The sequence below is a fragment of the Olea europaea genome, chromosome 20, assembly GCF_002742605.1.
Source record: "Olea europaea var. sylvestris chromosome 20, O_europaea_v1, whole genome shotgun sequence".
NCBI classification, from domain to species: domain Eukaryota; kingdom Viridiplantae; phylum Streptophyta; class Magnoliopsida; order Lamiales; family Oleaceae; genus Olea; species Olea europaea.
In genome coordinates, this window is record NC_036256.1 from 3,170,425 (window position 1) to 3,192,251 (window position 21,827).

The 21,827-nt window shown below is 33.1% G+C and overlaps 1 protein-coding gene across 1 annotated transcript; it reads left to right on the forward strand.

The window, feature by feature from the left end:
• The first annotated feature begins 9,316 nt into the window (after positions 1-9,316).
• Positions 9,317-15,218, forward strand: LOC111369421 (ABC transporter B family member 1). The gene is made up of 9 exons (XM_022990935.1): positions 9,317-9,854; positions 9,952-10,127; positions 10,215-10,415; positions 10,603-10,862; positions 10,952-11,268; positions 11,581-11,804; positions 12,421-12,794; positions 12,934-13,648; positions 13,766-15,218. The coding sequence occupies exons 1-9, from the start codon at positions 9,332-9,334 to the stop codon at positions 15,053-15,055; spliced, it is 4,080 nt and encodes a 1,359-aa protein (XP_022846703.1). The 5' UTR covers positions 9,317-9,331; the 3' UTR covers positions 15,056-15,218.
• Positions 15,219-21,827: the final 6,609 nt, after the last annotated feature.

Below are 21,827 nucleotides of genomic sequence, written 5' to 3' on the forward strand. Positions count from 1 at the left end.
TGCCCAAAGCAAATTATGACATTCCTTGACAATTCGAAACCCTAGCAAGTACATTAGTATTTTTTTAATTATTGAATTGAAGTTATGGCATTTTATGAAAGGAAAGATAACAATCATTGATTCTTTGAGCAATTCAAAGGATATAACTTGGTTTTACTCGAAAATAAAGAGATTTCAAACTTTAGTAGAGAGAAGAATTCTGGGATTTATGAAGTTGAAGAGAAGCATTATCTACAAATTAAGCTGAAGTTTTAAGTTTTTGAAATCAAAACAAATGATTGTTAGTGATGATAGCCACACATAATACAAATTCCTTTTACAATGGTAAATAAAGAAGAGGTGGGCATGTTGTGGATTCTGTGCTATTGGGAGTATTCTTGGGAAGGCTTATAAATAATTTTGGAGGTACTAGCTATTCATAATAATTTGCAATTTTGATACAAATATATGGGATGGTTTTAATGCATCTAATTGCATTTTTAGCTCATTTCATGCTTTTAATTCCTTATTTGGTACTTGTTAAGCTTATATTCTCCATTGTTTACCTTATTTCCTAGTAAAGAATCTCGAAATTAAATGTTGAAAATGGAAAACTAAAATCATTTTAGAAGAATAACAAAAGACCTTATCCCGAATTGTTGAATCTAGTTGCATTGGGAAATATTGTTTTAAGCAAGTGGGTTCCATATATAATATGAGACAAAGTTTTAGATTCAATCTCTAGACTGTTAGTAAAATTACCCAGTATCAATCATCCGTTGTTAACCAACGAGGTTTGTTATAACATTAAAATGTTTGTGACCAGACATGTGTAAGTTATTACTATTTTTAACTGAGTATGTTTTCAATATAACTATCTATGACTAAGTTTATCTTAAATTTGATTATGCATGACCAAGTATTTTTTAAATGTAACTGTTTGTGATCATATATGTCTTAAATGCAACCATTTGTGACTCGATATGTCTTAACTTTGACTATATGTGATCAGCACCGTCTAAACTATGACTACATATAACCATATCTGTGTTAACAGTGTTTTGTAATATAATATGTGAACAATGAGTTTTTGTGACTATTTGTGATATTTTATGTGTTAATTGTGACTCTTTGTGATCAAGTTTATGTTATGTGTGATTGTCTATGATTAAGCGTGTTTTTCACTATGAATGTTCGTGCCCTGTGATGCGTTTTTATTGTATCTGATCGTGACATATTGTTGTCTGACTACAAGTTATATTAATCAAAAACCTATGTTATAGGAACAATTTACTAGACCACAAATCACAAATTTTATGGATTACAACTTATTTGAATATCGCAAATTATTAAATTAGTTGGTCATAAGTTATTTATTGATCATAAATTAATTGATCACAACTTATTTCTTATTTAGAAATCATATATTTTATAATAGATTAATTGATCATGACTTTTTTTCGTTACAAGTTTTAAATATCACAATTAATTTCATGGTTACAAATTATCAAATCAATTGATCATAAGTTATTTCTCAATCACAATTTGTCAAATTAACTAGTTTCAACTTTTTTTTTCTTCAATTATAAATCACAAATTTTGTAGGTCACAAATTATTTTTGGAAAATAATTTATCTAATTAATTGATCACAACTTATTTATCGATCACAAATATACAAATTGTAGGTCATAATTACAAATTTAGTAATCAATCACATGTTTTTCGATCACATATTATTTATTAATACTAATTTATTTATTTTAAACCCTATAATTGGCCACAACCACTCTTCATGCGACCAACTCCATTCTACCACGCCAACACCTCCAAAAAATTTCGAAATCATCTCACCACCACCACCACCTCCACCTCCAAACGCAACACACATAGATCACCACCACCTTCGACTCTCCACTGCCTTCAACTCTCCATCACCATCAACAACTGCTGCAATAGCAACACCACAATACACACAGATCGGCATTGTTTCTATACATAGATATGTACACATACACATTAAAAACTCAAATTTACAATTTCCCAAATTAAAAATAATAATATTAGATTTGCAACAAAGATTCTTATAGAAATGACAAATGATTCACTAATTGAGAATTCTTCATATACATATACATTTAAATCAATTCTGACCTAAAAGGGCAAATGAGTCACCAATTACTTCTATGATATTAAAAATTTCAGTTAAGGTTGGCAGCGGTTCGGTTCGAGCTCGGTTTGGCCAAAACCATCACTACATCACTAATTTTTTGACCATACCACAACCCCACCATAACCATGTAAATCGATTCAGTTTGTATCTCGATTTAGCTCGGTTCAATTCGTTAATAACCACAAAAATAAATTATTTTTTATAGGTTCAGCCTTCAAATTAAAAAAAAAATTATGAAAAAAGTCAATCAAAACTAAAACATAATATTGAGCCAATGTAGCAAATAACATCCCAAACGAAAACGCAAACAATATCCTAATTCTCAAATGCAAAATCCGAATTTAACAAACAATATTATCAAGTAACAATACTAAACAATATCTTTGTCCCTTGATCCTTATGCATCAAACTTTATTCCAACTCAATAACTCAAAAGTTCCAACCTCAATTCATATTCAATTTTCATTCTTCCCCACAACTCTTACTCGTATATGTTAAAACTAAAAGCTGATTCTTATATAGTAAATAAGAAATGTAAGTAGAGTAATAATACAACCATACTACCTAATTTAGAATGGTCTTAATTGAAGATTTAAACAAAAAATGTACATTTTCGTCAACATCCTCGTCACCAAACATTGCAGAAACTTCGGAGTATGATGAAGGAGCATAATTTTCTGCACACAATAGAGAAAAAAAATTAGCAATAAAAGAAAGTGTATGAATAACAAATATAAAATGCCCTCCTATTTAGAAATAGTGATGGCGAGCAAAAAAGAGTACGGCGTGGAGAAGAAAACAATTTTGGAGACATACTGTAGAGACTCGAGTGAAGACGGCTGTAGGCTAATGTCTTGTTGAATTTGATTCCAATTTTCTTTGTGATAAAGTTAGTACTTAGCGGGTAAGTGGTAATTGGGTTAGGCTACTTAATGGGTCGATAATGGGCCTAGATTTTGAGCTAGACAAATTATAATAGAAAGAATAATGGAAAGCCCAATTGTCCTTTTTTTGTAACTGGTAATCAGTTCGGGGAGAGTGACAGTGCAAAAATCATACTCGCCCATTACACCATCGGTTCGACTTTTTCATCCCATTCGGTTCAGTTAACCGCAATTTTTGATTTTGACAGTTCAAATTGCTACCCCTAATTTCAGTACCCACTCCAAAGACAGTTATACTGAAGACACTCAGTTAAAAACAGTAATAACTTACACACGCAAAGACAAAAATTCATAGAGATACATGTATATGTATAGATGCAAGTGGGTGTTTTCTGGTGGTTACACCACTGGTGGCGATGAGTGAGAATTGTACGGTCCTACTGACGACAAGTTGAAGTTATTGAGAGGAGTTGTTTGTAAGTTAAAGAGTGAGAGAGAGAGAGAGAGAGAGAGAGAGAGAGAGAGAGAGAGAGAGTTCTTGTAGAGAGATATTATCTTTTGAAGAGAAATTAGGAAGATTAATGTAATTTAATAAATATTTATTAATTAATTTAATGAATTTTAATTATCACCTGATTTATGAATTTAAAATTACTTCACCTTATTTTTGAATAGTATACTTTATATGTAGGATTTTGGGTAATTTTCCAAATCTACTTTAATCCATTATCCCATAAAGTATTTTGCACCCACATGGGAACTTGTCTTTATTATTAGTAGACTTTTAGTCTATACAATGCACTCACAAACATATTGTTCCAATTTTTTTCATACAATTGCACTTGACTTCCAAATCCATCTCATATTTTTGTTTTTCTAATAAATAGGTAAAGTTTCCAATAGATCGAACCAGCTTGACCTGAGCTCAATTCTGCCCATGCCTCTTCTTGATATTAGCTTCAGCTAGACCAAGCCGCTTGTCGACTTGGAGGCTCGACTCGACCGATTTGCCACCCCTACAAATGATTCTTCATGTTGATTTGTGGAGCCTAATTATTGCAACTTCTATTAAGGAATTGAAATTATTGTAAAATTTGATTTTTTCTAATATATTTATAAATACAGGGCCGTCCTTGAGCTTTATCATCATCATAAAAAGAGAGAAATAGAGGTTCAAGAAGACATGTGTGCGATTTATTTTTCTTGTAAATATTTTTCATCATAGTGAATTGATGCAACGATGAGAAATGACGCAGTCTCATATTGATGCGAACCTCTACAAATTTAGCATGTTTCTTGATTGTTTATTTTTCTTTTTTCAGATTGCTCTCTGTGAAACAGAATTATGTTCTATAATTCTCAACACTTCAATTTTCACTTTTTATAATACACCACCTCCGGTGCCTTAGTTTACTTTTCATTGTGGTATTTTCAATTTGTCTTATGTTTTTTTCGTTTTTGCAATATAAAGTTTCGCACTTTAATTTATACATGGTATCTTATGAATCAATTCTCTATGGTTGACTTCACTGTAAATTTAATTTATACTATTACTTCTTTTTTCTTATGCCAAAAGAGGAATGACGGGCAGATAATTATGCAAAATAGGGAAAACATCGTAAGAGGAAAGAGGGGCAGATGATTATGCAAGACAGAGGGAACATTCAGGTAGGATATATATATATATATATTTATCATGCTCCAGTCAAATTTTCTTTTTGTATTTTTAAATTTTTCCATTTTTTGTTTTTTTTTTAAACAAGAATGCTCTAAGCACACAAAAAAAAAAAAAAATAACCAAAAAAACATAGGATTAAAAATGAATTCAAAAAAGCAATGATATTCAACAACATTATTGTCAAATATCAGTTTAGGTAAACACTGCATCATATTAAATGACAAATTTACTTAAATGTAATGTCATGTAATTTATTTAATTGAACTTATCAAATGTTACCATCTAAATTGGTGCTCTACCATCACTTATATAAGATAGATTATTCGCCCCCAGGGCACATCTTCAAGTGGTAAAAGAGGAGGGTGGAGAAATCCAACTTTACTTGATGCTGTTGCGTCAAGGGTTCGAATCCTGAAATATGGATTTGGCTCTTGGGTAAGTGCAAGTGTACAAACAACCTTTCACCCTGTACCCTTGGAGGCATAACCTGCGATTTACCTCTCTCACGATACTCCAGGACAGGGGTGGTAGGGGACCCTTAAGGTTAGGGTTTAACCTTTTTAGATTATTCTTTAAAAAAAAATGAGGTTTAAAGAATGAGAATACAGTTTGAAAAATTTATAGTTGATTTATAAATTTGATAGATATTACGGAGACTTAATCTACTTAAGTGCTAGTTTTGGTTAAGCTTAGGTAAAAACTAAAAAGTAATGCATTATTAAAATAAGTAACTTAGTTCTTGTTTGGTGGGATTAAAATATAATTTTTAGTAGATTTTGATAAAAGTTATTGAAATGCATTGTTATAAAATTGTGAAATATGTAGGTAAAATTAATTAGGCTCCGTTTGATTGCACGAAATTTTCCATGGAACTTGGAATTCGAATTCCAACTTCTACTTTTGACCTATTTGATTGACAAAATTTTCCAGGGAATTGATTTTCCATGAATTTCTAGGTATAACACCTTAAAGCGTGATTTTCCACCTTTTATTTTCCTAGGGAATATGTGGTTTTTGGTTTTCCACCTTTTTTTTTTTTGCTTTTTGTCTTTTTTTTTTTAATTGTTGGCGATGGGAACAAATTTTAGGAATAATTGTAAAAGAGGATATCTCTAAAATTGACAATTTTCATGTAAAACAACCGAACGAACACCAAAATATAGATGATTTTTTAATCTTTTTTTCCCTTTTTTTTTTTTGTTGGCAATGGAAACAAATTTTAGGAACAATGGTAGAAGTGGATATCCCTTAAATCGACAATTTTCATGTAAAACAAAGCTAAACGAACATCAAAAAACACTTTTACTTCAACATTTTCCACGTGAAAACTTATACCAATCAAACACAATAATTTACAATTCCCTGGAAAACAATTTCTAGGTAATTCAATTCTCTGGAATTAATTTTATTTCCACTCAAATTCCATCTTCGCAATCAAACGAAGCCTTATTGATTTTAACTTATATCAAAATCTATATTTTAATTCCTATTTTGCAGGGGATTAATTATTTTGATTTAACAAACTAAAATATTTTTATAAGTAAACTCTTTAAACAAAGCCAAGATATATGCACTTGTTTGAGTCCCATTTTTGTTAAAAAATGCATTTTGAATAGTGTATTGATGGGAAATATAGTTAAAAAATAAGAAAAAAATTTGAATTTACGTTTAATATTATTTTATTAAAAAATGTGTTGTTGAAATGAGATCAAAATACTATTCAAAAATACTTTAAAAAAAATGGAGCTCAATTTCATAATTTATTTATTTATTTATTTATTTTTCAAGACAACAAATTTGCTGTCTTTTTTCTTTGACAGCTTTCAAAAATTGATTTGGGAGGAATCTACAGATTTTGTGGATGATTTTCTGACAAAATTAGTAAATAATCTTGTACTTGTTTAACACTTTTTATAAGCTAATTGATTTTGGCGGAAGTATGTGTTGTTTTTACTGACAAAATATAGAGCTTAAACATGAAGTTTTTGGACAAAATACAGTGGAGATTTCATCACATCTAAGCCCCTTTTTCCTCACATAATAATTGTAAGAGTTCAACCTCGGAAAATATATACCTTGCTTAAACAACAAACAAAAAGAAACAAATTAATATTTTTTCTAATAAATTATACAATTTTTTTCATTCTTAAAACCGAAGTAATAATAAAATTTACTGCTTGTTTGAGAAAACTGAAAAAGTTGGCCGACAAATTGATGATATAGTTAGCAATTAATTTTAACTATATATTTTTTGAGATTCACAATCTTTATCAAATTTTTAATTACATATTTTATTAATTTTTATCAAACATTGTTTAGAAAAATGGTACCTTGAGACTTGTTTTATCAAGAAAAACTAATAAAAATTGAAAACTCAACTAAGAATTAATTAATGTTTAATTAAACATGAAATTTTTTTAATAAATGAACAAATAAATTAAAGCGAGCAACCATGCTACACTACCAAAATTTATTTGCTCACTTTCGTAGCATTTTGTCTCTGGAATGTTTAAAAAATAGTCAATTTTTATATTCAATCATCTACTATTAATACTGTATCTGTTAAATAGATAGGAAAAAAATATTGTTAAAATAGCTTAATCCTAAAGCGAAAAAAGAAGGAAATTGCTATGTGTACAGTGCTGTACGAAAAGCGGAAAAAAGAAGGAAAATGCTTTGTGTACGGTACTGTACAGTGTACACATATAGCACTCTCACAAAAGTCAGGCTCGCGATTATTTTAATCGTGGGTCCTATCTTTTTATGTTAGAGAGATGTTAACAATAATGTCAAAATTGTTGTACTTGTGGTAATATTAAAAAATGGTAAGGCTACAGCCGGATTTGTAGGAGTCTGACACAGGAGGAATAGTTTGAAGTTGAACAAAGACTTTGTTATGGGAACCAAACCATACAGTTTGACCCAAACCTTTATTACCATTAATTATTTTTAAGAAATTCTTAAAAATAAGTATTAGTATTTTTCTTGATTATCTTATAACAATGTTTGATGTACAATAATTTTGAAAATATTATTGATCTGATATCATGAAATGTTGTCATTTGAAAATTTAAAAATAATTTATTTTTTCAATCAACACTTTTTATCGTAACATACAAACATTGTACAAATAGATTAATTGGGTAATTGGCACAAAACATCCCTACCTTTCAAGTCTATTGTGGAAAACGTCCCTATCTTTCATTTTTTGGCATTTTTGCCCTCATTTCAACCTTTCTTTGCGCTGGACGTCCTTCCGTCCATATTCCGTCAGTTTTTCCGTTAATTAAAGGGTAATTGGCACAAAACGTCCCTACCTTCAAGTCTATTGTGGAAAACGTCCCTACCTTTCATTTTTTGGTATTTTTGTCCTCATTTCAACCTTTCTTTGCACTGGACGTCCTTCCGTCCATATTCCGTCAGTTTTTCCGTTAATTAAATACAAAAATACCTTTTTCTTTCCATAAATAAGGGTAAAATTGTCCTCACCCACTTCACCCCTTTTTCCCGCCATCAACTTAGTCCATAAGTAATAGTAGCAGCAACATGAATTTGAAAATACTTTAAATAATTAAGTTAAATAAAGAAAAAATATCGTGAACACATTATATTTCACAATTCCACAACTACTGTTGCTGTCATCTTGTGTCACTGGAAAAATTTAGAAAGACATATGAAATGGGTAGTCAATTTATAATGAGTCAATTTAAAATGAGCCATTCATCTTCTCCATTGAGCCAAAAAGAGCCATTCACCATTTTGGCTCATTATAAATTGACTACCCATTTAATGTCTTTCTAAAATTTTTCAGTGACACAAGATGATAACAACAGTAGTTGTGGAATTGTGAAATATAATGTGTTCACGATATTTTTTCTTTATTTAACTTAATCATTTAAAGTATTTTCAGATTCATGTTGCTGCTACTGTTACTTATGGACTAAGTTGATGGCGGGAAAAAGGGGTGAAGTGGGTGAGTACAATTTTACCCTTGTTTATGGAAAGAAAAAGGTATTTTTGTATTTAATTAACAGAAAAACTGACGACATATGGACGGAAGGACGTCCAGATCAAAGAAAGGTTGAAAAATGAGGGCAAAAATGCCAAAAAATGAAAGGTAGGGACGTTTTCCACAATAATCTTGAAAGGTAGGGACGTTTTGTGCCAATTACCCTTTAATTAACGGAAAAACTGACGGAATATGGACGGAAGGACGTCCAGCGCAAAGAAAGGTTGAAATGAGGGCAAAAATGTCAAAAAATGAAAAGTAGGGACGTTTTCCACAATAGACTTGAAAGGTAAGGACGTTTTGTGCCAATTACCCTAGATTAATTCGTTATCTTATTACAACTTACGGGTGTACATTCAGTCACCTATCAAAAGCCCAATCTCAAATTTTCACACGGTATTCTTTGTCAGGGCGTGTTTTTTACAGAACTGTTAAGTGAAGAAACCAACCCAAATATAAAATATAAAGAATTAACCAAGAAGCTGTTAAGGTTGAAATTTGAGTAAAAATCAGTAAAAAAAAAAAAAGAAAAATGAAAAAGGAAAAAAGAAGTAGAGAGAGAAAACAAAGATAGGTGGTGGGTTGGTTCTGTAATTACAAGATTAAAGCAATGGTACAAGATGTTGTAGAGATAAAGACGACAGAGCAATGGAAATGGTCTGAAATGCAAGGCCTTGAACTTGTGTCAGAAGACTCAGGCTCCCCATCTTCCTCTTCTATTAAAGCCAACAATAACTCCAATAACAAAACATCATTGAGTATTTCGAATACATCTTCTAGTGTTCAAGTCAAAGGAGGGTCCCAAGATTCAACAATGGAGGTCGAGGTTGTTTCTGATGGGAAGAAGAAAGAAGGTAATGATTCAGAGAAGCCCGGTTCACCAACTCCCTCTGTTGGGATTGGTGAGCTATTCAGATTTGCAGATGGGTTGGACTATTTTCTCATGACAATAGGGACTATTGGTGCCATAGTTCATGGCAGTTCATTGCCTTTGTTCCTTAGATTCTTTGCTGATCTTGTTAATTCTTTTGGCTCAAATGCAAACAATGTCGATAAGATGACACAAGAAGTTTTGAAGTATGCATTTTACTTTCTTGTGGTGGGAGCTGCAATATGGGCATCTTCATGGGCAGGCAAGAATTGGGGAAAAAAAAGTGCCCTTTTTCATACTAATCTTGATTTGAAACTTTTTTTTTCCTGATTGAAATTATGTAATTGAATTTCTTGCAGAGATTTCATGTTGGATGTGGACAGGAGAAAGACAATCGACAAAGATGAGAATTAAGTACTTAGAAGCTGCTTTGGACCAAGATATTCAATTCTTTGATACAGAGGTTCGAACATCCGATGTAGTCTTTGCCATTAACACTGATGCAGTGATGGTCCAAGATGCCATTAGTGAGAAGGTGAAGGAGTTGGGTTTTTCTTTTCGGTGTCTATTATTGTTAAAATTTATGTTCTGATTAGGCCTTTTTGTGAAATTTTTGTTGCAGTTGGGTAATTTCTTGCACTATATGGCAACATTTGTTTCTGGATTTGTTGTTGGGTTCACTGCAGTATGGCAATTAGCTCTGGTAACTCTTGCTGTGGTTCCTCTCATAGCTATAATTGGAGGCATACACACTACCGCATTAGGCAAACTCTCTGCAAAGAGCCAAGATGCTCTTTCTCAAGCTGGAAATATTGCTGAACAGGTGATTAAATTTGAGTAATTTCTTAAAAACCCAATTAAATTTGGATAATTTCCCTTGACCTTGGATCAGATTTTCTAGAGATTGTAATCTTAAAATGCATATTTATAATTTCTCTCATAAATGGGATTAGGACTTAATCCTTAACATTTTTGCTCAAGAGCATTGCTGAATTTAACTCAAATTGCAGACGATAGCTCAAATTCGGACAGTGTTGGCATATGTTGGCGAGTCAAGAGCATTACAAGCCTATTCTGCAGCATTAAAAGTTGCACAAAGGATTGGTTATAAGACTGGATTTGCAAAGGGAATGGGATTGGGAGCTACATATTTTACTGTTTTTTGCTGCTATGCCCTTCTACTCTGGTATGGAGGTTATCTGGTTAGGCACCATTTCACAAATGGAGGACTTGCAATAGCAACAATGTTTGCAGTTATGATAGGTGGACTGTAAGTTCTTCGAGTACTGGACTCGTATTTTTTCAAAATTAGATACTTGATCGAGTATTTTTAGCTTGATAATTCTGTTTAACTACCAGTGCTCTGGGACAATCTGCTCCAAGCATGGCCGCATTTGCAAAGGCCAGAGTTGCAGCTGCCAAAATCTACCAAATTATTGATCACAGACCGGGTGTTGACAAGAACAGCAGTTCGGGCTTGGAACTCGACTCTGTGAATGGACAAGTGGAACTGAAAAATGTAGATTTCTCCTACCCTGCAAGGCCAGAAATTCAGATACTTCACAATTTTAGTCTTACCGTTCCGGCCGGGAAGACGATAGCCTTGGTTGGTAGCAGTGGTTCGGGAAAAAGCACAGTGGTCTCCCTCATTGAGAGATTTTATGATCCCACTTCAGGTAATTTAAAGTAATGAAATTGATCTTCCGCCCTAATAGGCAGCATAAAAACTTCCGGCGGTTGATGTGGTGAGAGAACCTTACTTATGCTTATATCAAACTCAGATAACCATAAGTAAGATTCTCTTACCATGTCGGTAGTGAGAAAATTTTTATCGATCAGGCCTTTGTAAAGTAAATTCTGCTTTAAAGTGTTAAAAACTATAAACAGTTCCATACAGAAGCAAGGAAATGAATGAGAGATTAATGTTGTACTTCGAAATATGATTTTGGGAATGAAAATCTCTGTTACTAAACAGTAAAACTGTGCAGGACAAGTTCTGCTGGATGGACATGACATCAAGACCTTAAATTTGAGATGGCTGAGGCAACAAATTGGGCTTGTAAGCCAAGAACCAGCACTATTTGCCACCACCATTAAAGAGAATATACTGTTGGGTAGACCCGATGCGAGTTTAATTGAAATCGAAGAGGCTGCAAGAGTAGCTAATGCACATTCATTCATCATCAAGCTTACAGATGGATATGATACTCAGGTTGGTTAATATATAACACAATCTCTGTCATAATTTTACTGTCATGTAGTCGATTTTCAATGTAACATGCCCACTACGGCAGCGTCTGAAATTCCAAAGCGTGCTACATATTTTACACTTGTATGAACTATTGTCGAGGCATTTTTCATGTGAAAGCAAAAGGAATGGGTCGTCCCAGGATATTTGTTCAACAAACAAACCAAGTTTGTTTATAAAGTCAAATGTGTGGAAATGGTTGGTCATGCTTTTAAATAAAAGGTAACATGGTTTCGGTCAACATTGCATGTGCATGTGGAAGTTGGTTTGTGTACCAAGGGCATGCTTCCTTTGCATCATTAGACAGTATAATGAACGAGATTTTATTTTCTCTTTCTTTTTTTTCTTTTTTTTTAAATTGTCGACCTTATCAAATCTATTTCTACCAATTATGCCAAGAGAGCATCTAGTAAGGAAAGATTTACTTTCGGAGCAAGTAATCTTTTACTTGATATATAGTGAGAGAAGGGTGGATATTCGAAAGAACCTAATGAGTTCACTCATTTAAGTCTTAAAAAGATTGCACGAGCGTGAATTCGAGTTGAAACGACAGGAATCAAATAAGATTTGCTAATGGCAGGTGGGCGAGAGAGGTTTACAACTATCGGGTGGCCAGAAGCAGAGAATAGCTATAGCAAGGGCAATGCTGAAGAACCCAGCAATCCTGCTACTGGATGAGGCTACAAGTGCGTTGGATTCTGAATCGGAAAAGCTTGTACAAGAGGCACTCGACAGGTTCATGATTGGAAGGACGACTCTAGTGATTGCTCATCGCCTCTCCACCATCCGAAAGGCTGACCTAGTAGCTGTACTGCAGCAAGGTAGCGTATCTGAAATTGGAACTCATGATGAACTCTTTGCTAAAGGAGAAAACGGTGTCTATGCCAAGCTTATCAGAATGCAAGAAGCAGCTCATGAAACGGCTCTTAATAATGCCCGAAAGAGTAGTGCAAGGTATATCTATCCTGTCTTTAATGGTTTTATACTCATTATTACACGATGTTATATTGTCTTATATTGTAAACTCTAAAAATGTTCATAAATGGATCGAGTCCATCACTTTTTCTTGATTTAGTTGGCTCTTCCTTTGCAGGCCATCTAGTGCTAGAAACTCCGTGAGCTCACCAATAATTGCCAGAAATTCCTCTTATGGTCGATCACCATACTCACGAAGATTGTCCGACTTCTCTACTTCCGACTTTAGCATTTCCACAGACGGTGCATATCCTAATTATAGAATGGAAAAGCTTGCATTCAAAGATCAAGCGAGTACCTTCTGTCGCCTAGCAAAGATGAACTCCCCTGAATGGGCTTATGCTTTGGTTGGTTCTATAGGCTCTGTTGTCTGTGGTTCTCTCAGCGCATTCTTTGCATACGTGCTGAGTGCCGTTCTTAGCGTCTACTACAGTCAAGATCATTCTTACATGATAAGAGAAATAGCAAAATACTGCTATCTTTTGATTGGGGTTTCATCAGCTGCACTTATTTTTAACACATTACAGCATTTCTTCTGGGATGTTGTGGGAGAGAACTTAACGAAACGCGTGAGAGAGAAAATGTTTTCAGCAGTGCTTAAAAATGAAATGGCGTGGTTTGATCAGGAAGAGAATATAAGTTCTAGAGTTGCAGCAAGATTAGCACTGGATGCCAATAATGTTAGGTCAGCAATTGGAGACAGGATTTCGGTTATTATGCAGAATTCGGCCCTTATGCTGGTTGCCTGCACTGCAGGATTTGTGTTGCAATGGCGCCTTGCTCTCGTACTCATAGCAGTCTTTCCTGTTGTTGTTGCAGCCACTGTTTTACAGGTCTGTCGACCCGAACTCATAAGAACTTGTTCATTATCTCTTCTTTTATATATATATATAAGCAGCTTCTCTGGCATCACCAATCAACTAATTACTGGTTCTATGTAATTTGGCCAGAAAATGTTCATGACTGGATTCTCGGGAGACCTGGAAGCCGCACATGCTAAAGCCACCCAGCTAGCAGGGGAAGCTGTGTCTAATGTACGAACAGTTGCTGCCTTCAACTCGGAGTCCAAAATCGTTGGCCTTTTCATCTCAAGCCTCCAACCTCCACTGCGCCGTTGCTTCTGGAAAGGCCAGATAGCTGGAAGTGGATATGGAGTAGCCCAATTCTTGCTCTATGTGTCATATGCCCTCGGTCTTTGGTATGCCTCTTGGCTTGTCAAGCATGGAATATCAGACTTCTCAAAGACCATCCGTGTTTTCATGATCCTTATGGTATCGGCTAATGGTGCTGCTGAAACACTGACCCTTGCCCCTGATTTCATCAAAGGTGGCCGTGCAATGCGGTCAGTATTTGACCTCCTTGATCGTAAAACTGAAATTGATCCTGATGATCTGGATGCCACCCCAGTCCCCGATCGACTCCGTGGTGAAGTAGAGCTCAAGCATGTAGACTTTTCTTATCCCACTCGGACAGATGTTTCAGTTTTCCGTGACTTAAACCTTCGCGCCAGGGCTGGGAAAACTCTCGCGCTTGTGGGGCCGAGTGGTTGTGGTAAGAGCTCGATAATTGCACTGATACAGCGGTTCTACGAGCCATCATCCGGACGTGTTATGATCGATGGCAAGGATATCAGGAAGTACAATCTCAAGTCACTGAGACGACACATAGCTGTGGTGCCACAAGAACCATGCCTCTTCGCGACAACCATTTATGAAAATATTGCTTATGGACACGAGTCAGCCACGGAAGCTGAGATAATCGAAGCAGCAACCTTAGCAAATGCTACCAAGTTCATATCATCATTACCCGATGGCTATAAAACATTTGTCGGGGAGAGAGGAGTTCAGTTGTCTGGAGGACAGAAGCAAAGAATCGCCATTGCACGAGCTTTCTTAAGAAAAGCAGAGATAATGCTGCTGGACGAAGCCACAAGCGCCCTTGATGCTGAGTCAGAAAGGTGTATACAAGAAGCGCTCGAGCGTGCCTGTGCAGGAAAGACAACAATTGTGGTTGCACATAGACTATCAACAATAAGAAATGCACAAGTTATTGCTGTGCTCGATGATGGGAAAGTAGCCGAACTAGGTTCTCATTCTCATTTATTGAAAAACTACCCTGATGGAATATATGCACGTATGATACAGTTACAAAGATTCACGCATGGAGAAGCCGTGAATATGGCATCAAGTTCAAGTTCTTCAGCACGCCCTATCGAAGATGAAGATCATAAAAGCCAGTGAATCAAAGGATAACACGTCTCCCCACGAGTGGTTTTTGGATCTCTTATTTTGTTTACCTTGTGATATAGTATAGCATGTGTATTATCTGAATTTACTGTAATATATAGTTTTTCATTTTCTTTCTAATCTACCCTGCAAATATCAATATCGTATCTTTTTGTTTCTTTTTAGAAGCATCAGCAGCCCTCCATGGAGTATATTTGTCCGTCCCTTTTTGCAGATGATAAAGATAATGTTGGAGTAATGAAAAACACTACTCAATGTTCATGATGAATGAGAGACTTGGGTTGGTTGCACATCATATCTACTATTTGATCAAAACTTTAATATATTGGACCCCTACTCTCCATTAATGGAGCTTGATGTACTTCGGGTACAAGCATAATAAAATAATGATATATAATGCCACCAATGCTATAATGGCAATGTAGGTAGTACCACGTGATAGATTCAATGAGAGGTGGAATTAAATGATAAATTTTATTGTATTTCCCATTTAATGTGAAGTTAGTGTCACTCAATATTGTGTTTTAACATCTTTGGCGCTAAATAGCATCACTCTGCATAATAATGATAAAATGCCTGTAATTTGATTGCACTATTGATCAAGAATGTTAGGACTTTCTCACTTTCTCTCGTAGTTTGTGCAGTAAGGAGGTCAAGGACCATACCCAAGATTAGGATATATGTTGGATTCGCAGACAAAGATTATGAATTATATTCCATTATCCATATATAATAGATAGAAAGCATTAAAGGTTGTTTTATTTTTATTTATTTATTATTATTTTTTTTTGAGTCAGGTGTCCGACCCCAACTAATCCTGAGGAGTAGCGACTTTCCCAACTACTGGTTTTATTACGGGACAACTTACGATGTTCATATCGATCTATTATGCGCCTCTACATTTAGCATTGGATAGTAAGGTGAAACTTAAGTTGTGTGTAATAACCACTTGAACACCTTCTCTTTACAAAGCTCGTCCATACTACAAATGGTTTGACCTGAGGGGTTGCTTTCCGTCCGTGAAGTTGTCAAACCCAAGCGCTTAATTGATTTAGTTAAAAAATGAGATTAAAATTTAAGTCAAAGTCAATAATTAATTTTAACCACACATTTAATGAGATCCACCACTTTTCAACCACACATTCCATCAATTTTTATCCAAAATCTACAAAATAATAATAATAATAATAATAATTTTTATCTACACCAAACATGTGCTGAGAATATAACCTACCACGAACACCAATTGTGAAAGGATGGGTTGAATGTAATAAATTCATATCTAGGGAGGTTACTTCCACTAGAAGACCAGTATGGTGAAGCCATCTAACAAGATATATGGATGAGGCAAGAAACGTCAAGTTCGAAAACAAGGGTAAAATGTAACGACTCTAATTATGTTACACAATTCACCCTACCGTACTATTTGATCATGTCAAAGCATCTAATATGTCTAAAATGACAATGACTGAGAACTAAATGAAAGTGGGGGGAACAACATTATTAACCAAATTCACATGATGGTTGCACATGTGAAAGAGGCATAGAAAAGAGAAATCAACTACCCAGGAAAAACACAATGCAAGAAAGAGGACAAAGTGCCTTAACCTAATATGAGTAAACTGGTGGTGGAGGTGCATGAGGAAAAAGGAGGATATGAAACAAGAAAATGACAGGGATTTGATGCTAATGATAGACTTTTGATATAATTGCATATGAATCTCTTTTTCCATGATGGAATTGATTGATTTTCTTTTAGTGGTCCATGTCTTGTTTGAAAAAAATGCCCAAGAAAAAGGGTGTTGATGAATGACAAATATATTATACATCACCGCTGCAAGTTGTAATTATAAATTGCTGTAAGAAAAGTAAAATGTTTGAATACGGTGAAATTGGTTCCGAAGGTAAAGTTCAATAATGATGAACAACAAAACTTTTCATAAAACAAGTTAAACCACTTCCACCTAAAATCGAAATACTTTTTCATATTTTTCTTATGATAATATTGTTGAAAGGAAGAAGGGAGTCCAATAGTTGAGCTTTGAACTCAATCCATAGTGCATATTAGTTAGAGCTACACAATATTTGCCTTTCGGGGCATATCTCAGTGGTACAAAGGACAATGGTGAGGTATATTCAGCCTTGCTGGCAGCCGCAGTGTGAGGATTCGATTCCTGAAACATTGATTTGGACTTTTTGTGGGCACCAGTATACATGCAGCTCTTGTTTCCTGACCTACTGGAGCACATTCCGCGATTAACCTCTCACACGATGCTGTAGGGATGGGCGGTGGGGGACCCTTAATTAAGGTTGGAGTTCAACCTTTTTTTTTTTTTAGAGCTACACAATATTTTAGTTAGATTATCGTATGTCAGAAGAGACAAGTCATTTGTTTCCTACCGCATCAATTCCTTGAAATATACACTGAATAGATAGCAGATTTCTTTAAAGAAAGCAAGATATCGATGTCTCTACATAATTGATTAGGTATTGCTTCTCAACTATATTTCATTATATCAAATTGTATTTTTCTCAGTTGAACAAAGAACGAATTTCAAAATTTTTAAAGAAATGAAATTTGCTTCTGATTATTAGTAAAGCCCCTGTTTAACGATCATTATTTGGGTAAAATGAAGTTTTGAATAGTGATTTTTTAGAAAATATAGGATTAAAAAGTAAGAAAAGCTTTGGTTCTGCATACAGAATATTTTATTGTGTGATTGTATGATTAAAAATGAATGAAAAAAGCTAAGTTAATCGAAAATGCCTGGTAGTGTCTCACATGCATGTGGGATCGACGTGAATAAAAAAATTTAAAAATTGGTCCTCACCTCTCTATTGTGAGTGTCAGGTCAAGGTTTTGAATAGTCGATTTCGGTCAGTGCAGTAGGATTAAAAATGAACTTTAAGACTTTTTTTTCTTTTTTTTTAAATAATAGTTGTCAAAGGGTTAAGTAAAGTTCAAAACCTATCTGCAAGCATCCTATGAGTTGGCATTGGACCCATATATTCAGTAACTTTGGAAATTCTGAGGTATATTGCTGTGTCGGTGTACCCTACTCTGATTTACAAGAAAATACAAGGAGTCAAGTCAACAACAATTTTGACTGGCGTAAAGCCCTTAACATTCTGACTCACTCTCCTGGAGGAAAAAACAGCTTTTCCTTCGTGGTTGTTTGCAATTGTTTCTTAAGAAAAAATTACTAGAACTGTTCACTTTTACATATTTATTTGCAAAAGCATTCATCATTGGAAATCCTTGCAAAAATGTTGTTAACAATTTATGATTCCACACAAAGATAAAAATGGACATTTTTGTAATTAAAAATTTTATTGATCAATAAAATTTTGAGAGATGACTTGTCCTATTTTATTTCAAAAGTACACACGTCAAATTACAATAAATATTATTTTTCCCATTGACACAGAAATGTTGAGAACTACATTTCGAATTGAGAGAAATGTCATGTTCAGAATAAAATGTCATTCTAGACATTTAATATGTCGGAAACAACATTTGAAATGTCAAAAACATTTAATGTTGTGATTTGACATGTGTACTTTTGAAATATAAACGGGGTTTAAATATCAAGAACGACATTTGAAATGTCGCGAACATCATTTTAATATAACTTCTCATGGAAGTTACTACTTGAAATTAGCGAAAAATTGGAAAAAAAAAAATTAATGGGCATTTGCAGAAAATGTGCAATTTTACATATGTCAAATTAAAAATGTTCACTTTTGATAATCTTTGCAAAAATGGCCAAATTTAATACAAAATTCTCTATTTTACCCTTAATGAAAGAATAAATAATCTCATATTGTACATATCGAATCACAATTAATGCTAGACACAGAAATGTCGAGAACAAAATTTAAAGTGTAGAGAAATGTCATATTTGGAATGAAATGTCATTTTAGACATTTGATATGTCGAGAACAACTTTTGAAATGTCGAGAATATTTAATATTGTCATTTGACACGTGTACTTTTGAAATATAAACGAATTCAAATATCAAGAACGACATTTTAAATATCGAGAACAACATTTTAATGTAGATTCGCAAAAATGGACATTGAAAAAGTTTAGATATTTTTGCAAATGACTATATCAAAATGGACATTTTTTGTAATTTCCCCAAAAATTAATTGCTTCATTTTTTATTAAGGGCATAATAGACTGTTTAGTACTAAATTTAAAAAGTGGACATTTTTCAATTGACACTTATGAAATTGGACATTTTTTAAAATATCCGTTGTTTTAAAGTGCTAATCAGTGAATCCAACTATGAGAATGATGAGGAAAAAAATTATCATTATTAAGCCTATGTTTGATGATCATTATTGAGAAAAAATGATGTTTTGAATAGTATTTTCTGAAGAATGTATAGTCAAAATTTTGGGTTTGTATGCAAAATATTTTATTATATAAATGTGTAGTTAAATAAAAGTACGAGAATTAACAAGTTATATTTTAAAAGTAGATGGTAGGGATTTTGATAATTGATTTTTTGATCGTTAGAGATAAAGTGAGTCCTACGTGTGAGAGAAGAATTAAAAAATGAAGGCTGAAATAATGAAATAACGGTAAAAAAATTGATTTTAATTGAATTAAAATCTCTATCAAGCAAGCCCTAAATAATATGGAATAATAACAAGAAACTAAGATCTTATTAATCGATATTGTGTATATTAGCCCTTATTTGATTTAGATAAAAATTAAACTTTTAGCAAATTTTGATAAAAATTCGTGAAATGTGGAGTTAAAAAATTTGATAAAAATTGTGGATCACGTAAAATGTATAGTTGAAAATGAATTTAAGGATTTTTTTTTCATTTTTATTATTATTATTTTTAAATATGGAAGTCAAATAGGGACTTGGGATAGAAACTTATATGTATTGCATTAAAATTTGTATAATTTATATTCAATTACAGTAAAGTTCCACTGAGACCAAGATCCATATTAAAGCCTAAATTGAAGTCATTACATAGTGAAAGACTAAATTTACTAGAGGAATAAAGTTTTGAAAATATGTCTCATATAGATTTCACAACTTTAATGCATAAATGACTGTGCCTTTTGAACTTGAATCTTCACGTAATAAAAAACGTCTTCAATTTTAACTAAGGTAGCATGCTAGACAAGTTTTGAACTAGAGACCCTATGTAGCTAACTGAAAACACAAAAGTTTCACACTCTCATGCGTTCATATAAACTCACACGTAAATACGCAATGTGTCGTTTATCCTAATTTTTTCGTGAATGTTTTAAATAGCTACGAAAGCAACCATAGAGACGGCAACATTCCTAACATTCATATTGGTTAACTATCGAAGAATACTAAACTAAAATATTCCATAGGTATACTAAGTCAATTAGTTAAGTAGCTTAATCTATCCTTATCGTTATGTATACCAAGCATAATTTCTTATGGACAAATAAACGGGCATTGAATCCAATATCTAGATATTTCTTGTGTTAGGATCGATGTTTCATTATTGATGAATGAAAAAATGGTTTCCATCCCTATGATATTTGATGAATAAGTGCCTACGTAAAATCATGTCATAGTCTGATTATTTATCAGTCCACTCTCAATTTCATTCACTTCTTGATCCGGATTTTTACACTTATATGGTGATTCATTAGTTGTCAAATATAGAAATCAAGATACAAATAATTTTGTATATAACCTTATCAATCAATCTTTCTTGCATTCAGTTATCTTATCAAAACTTTAATAATATCTTAGTATCTTTGTACCTTATTGAAGATCAACCCAGGTAATATTGATACGTTCTTATTTTTTTAGTATGCTTTACTTTGTAATTCTCTTTCGTGTGGGTTCCTTAGTTTTCCCTTCCGTCGGTTCCATTTATTGGTTCTATTTTATGGTTCATTTATTCTTTATATAATTCTTTTTATATAAATATGTTTTTATGAACTTTTATTCAACTATTACATGTTTCTTATAACATCTTAAACGAGACATCTAGTTACAAAATTATTTTGATCTCTCTTCTTTATTCTAGAATATGCCAACAAAACTAAAATACTCCAACAAAACTTCCTCTATATTTCTCTAGTCTTTGCAAATCTCTTCAAAGTTTTGTCAAATAAATAGGTTGAATGCGTATATCGTTAGCTAATTTAAACATTTGATCCCCTTACGTCTCACACACCTAGATATCACTCACTTACGGTGATGGATCTAGGAATTCAGGTGAGTATAGACGCCCATCCAATATAAGAAATAAAAAAGAAAAAAATCAGGTGGAGCTAGCACTAATGGCCACATCGAGGTATAATATACTGCTACTATATTTAAAAGTGCAAATGTATAATATATTAAATATCACATTAATAGAATTATTTTTAAACGATTTTAACCATACTACAATTCATTATTTCAATAATACTTTACTTTTCATTTTTTAATATGTAATAAATACTATAAAATCCTTAATCATATGTAAATTTCGTGTTATTTATTATCGATTAATAAACATTTACATTAATCTAAATTCAATGAATCTTGATCTATATGAATCTAGAGTTATATGATGAATTTATTTCTATTAATGCATCTAAGAATTTTAATGGTTGTTCAAATTCATGTATTAGCAATTAATTCTTATGTATCAAATATAAAAAGATTGTTCATTTGTAATATTTCATTATTATAAAAAATTTGAATCATAGAAGTTGAGTTTTGAGAGTATAATTTTTCTCTTAAATTTCTATTCCCAAATTTTATT

Coding starts and splice junctions, on each gene's coding strand:
- LOC111369421 (XM_022990935.1), top strand. CDS start 9,332: ATGGTACAAGATGTTGTAGAGATAAAGACGACAGAGCAATGGAAATGG. Junction 11,805..12,420: donor CAGATGGATATGATACTCAG/GTTGGTTAATAT, acceptor TGCTAATGGCAG/GTGGGCGAGAGAGGTTTACA. Junction 12,795..12,933: donor GCCCGAAAGAGTAGTGCAAG/GTATATCTATCC, acceptor CTTCCTTTGCAG/GCCATCTAGTGCTAGAAACT.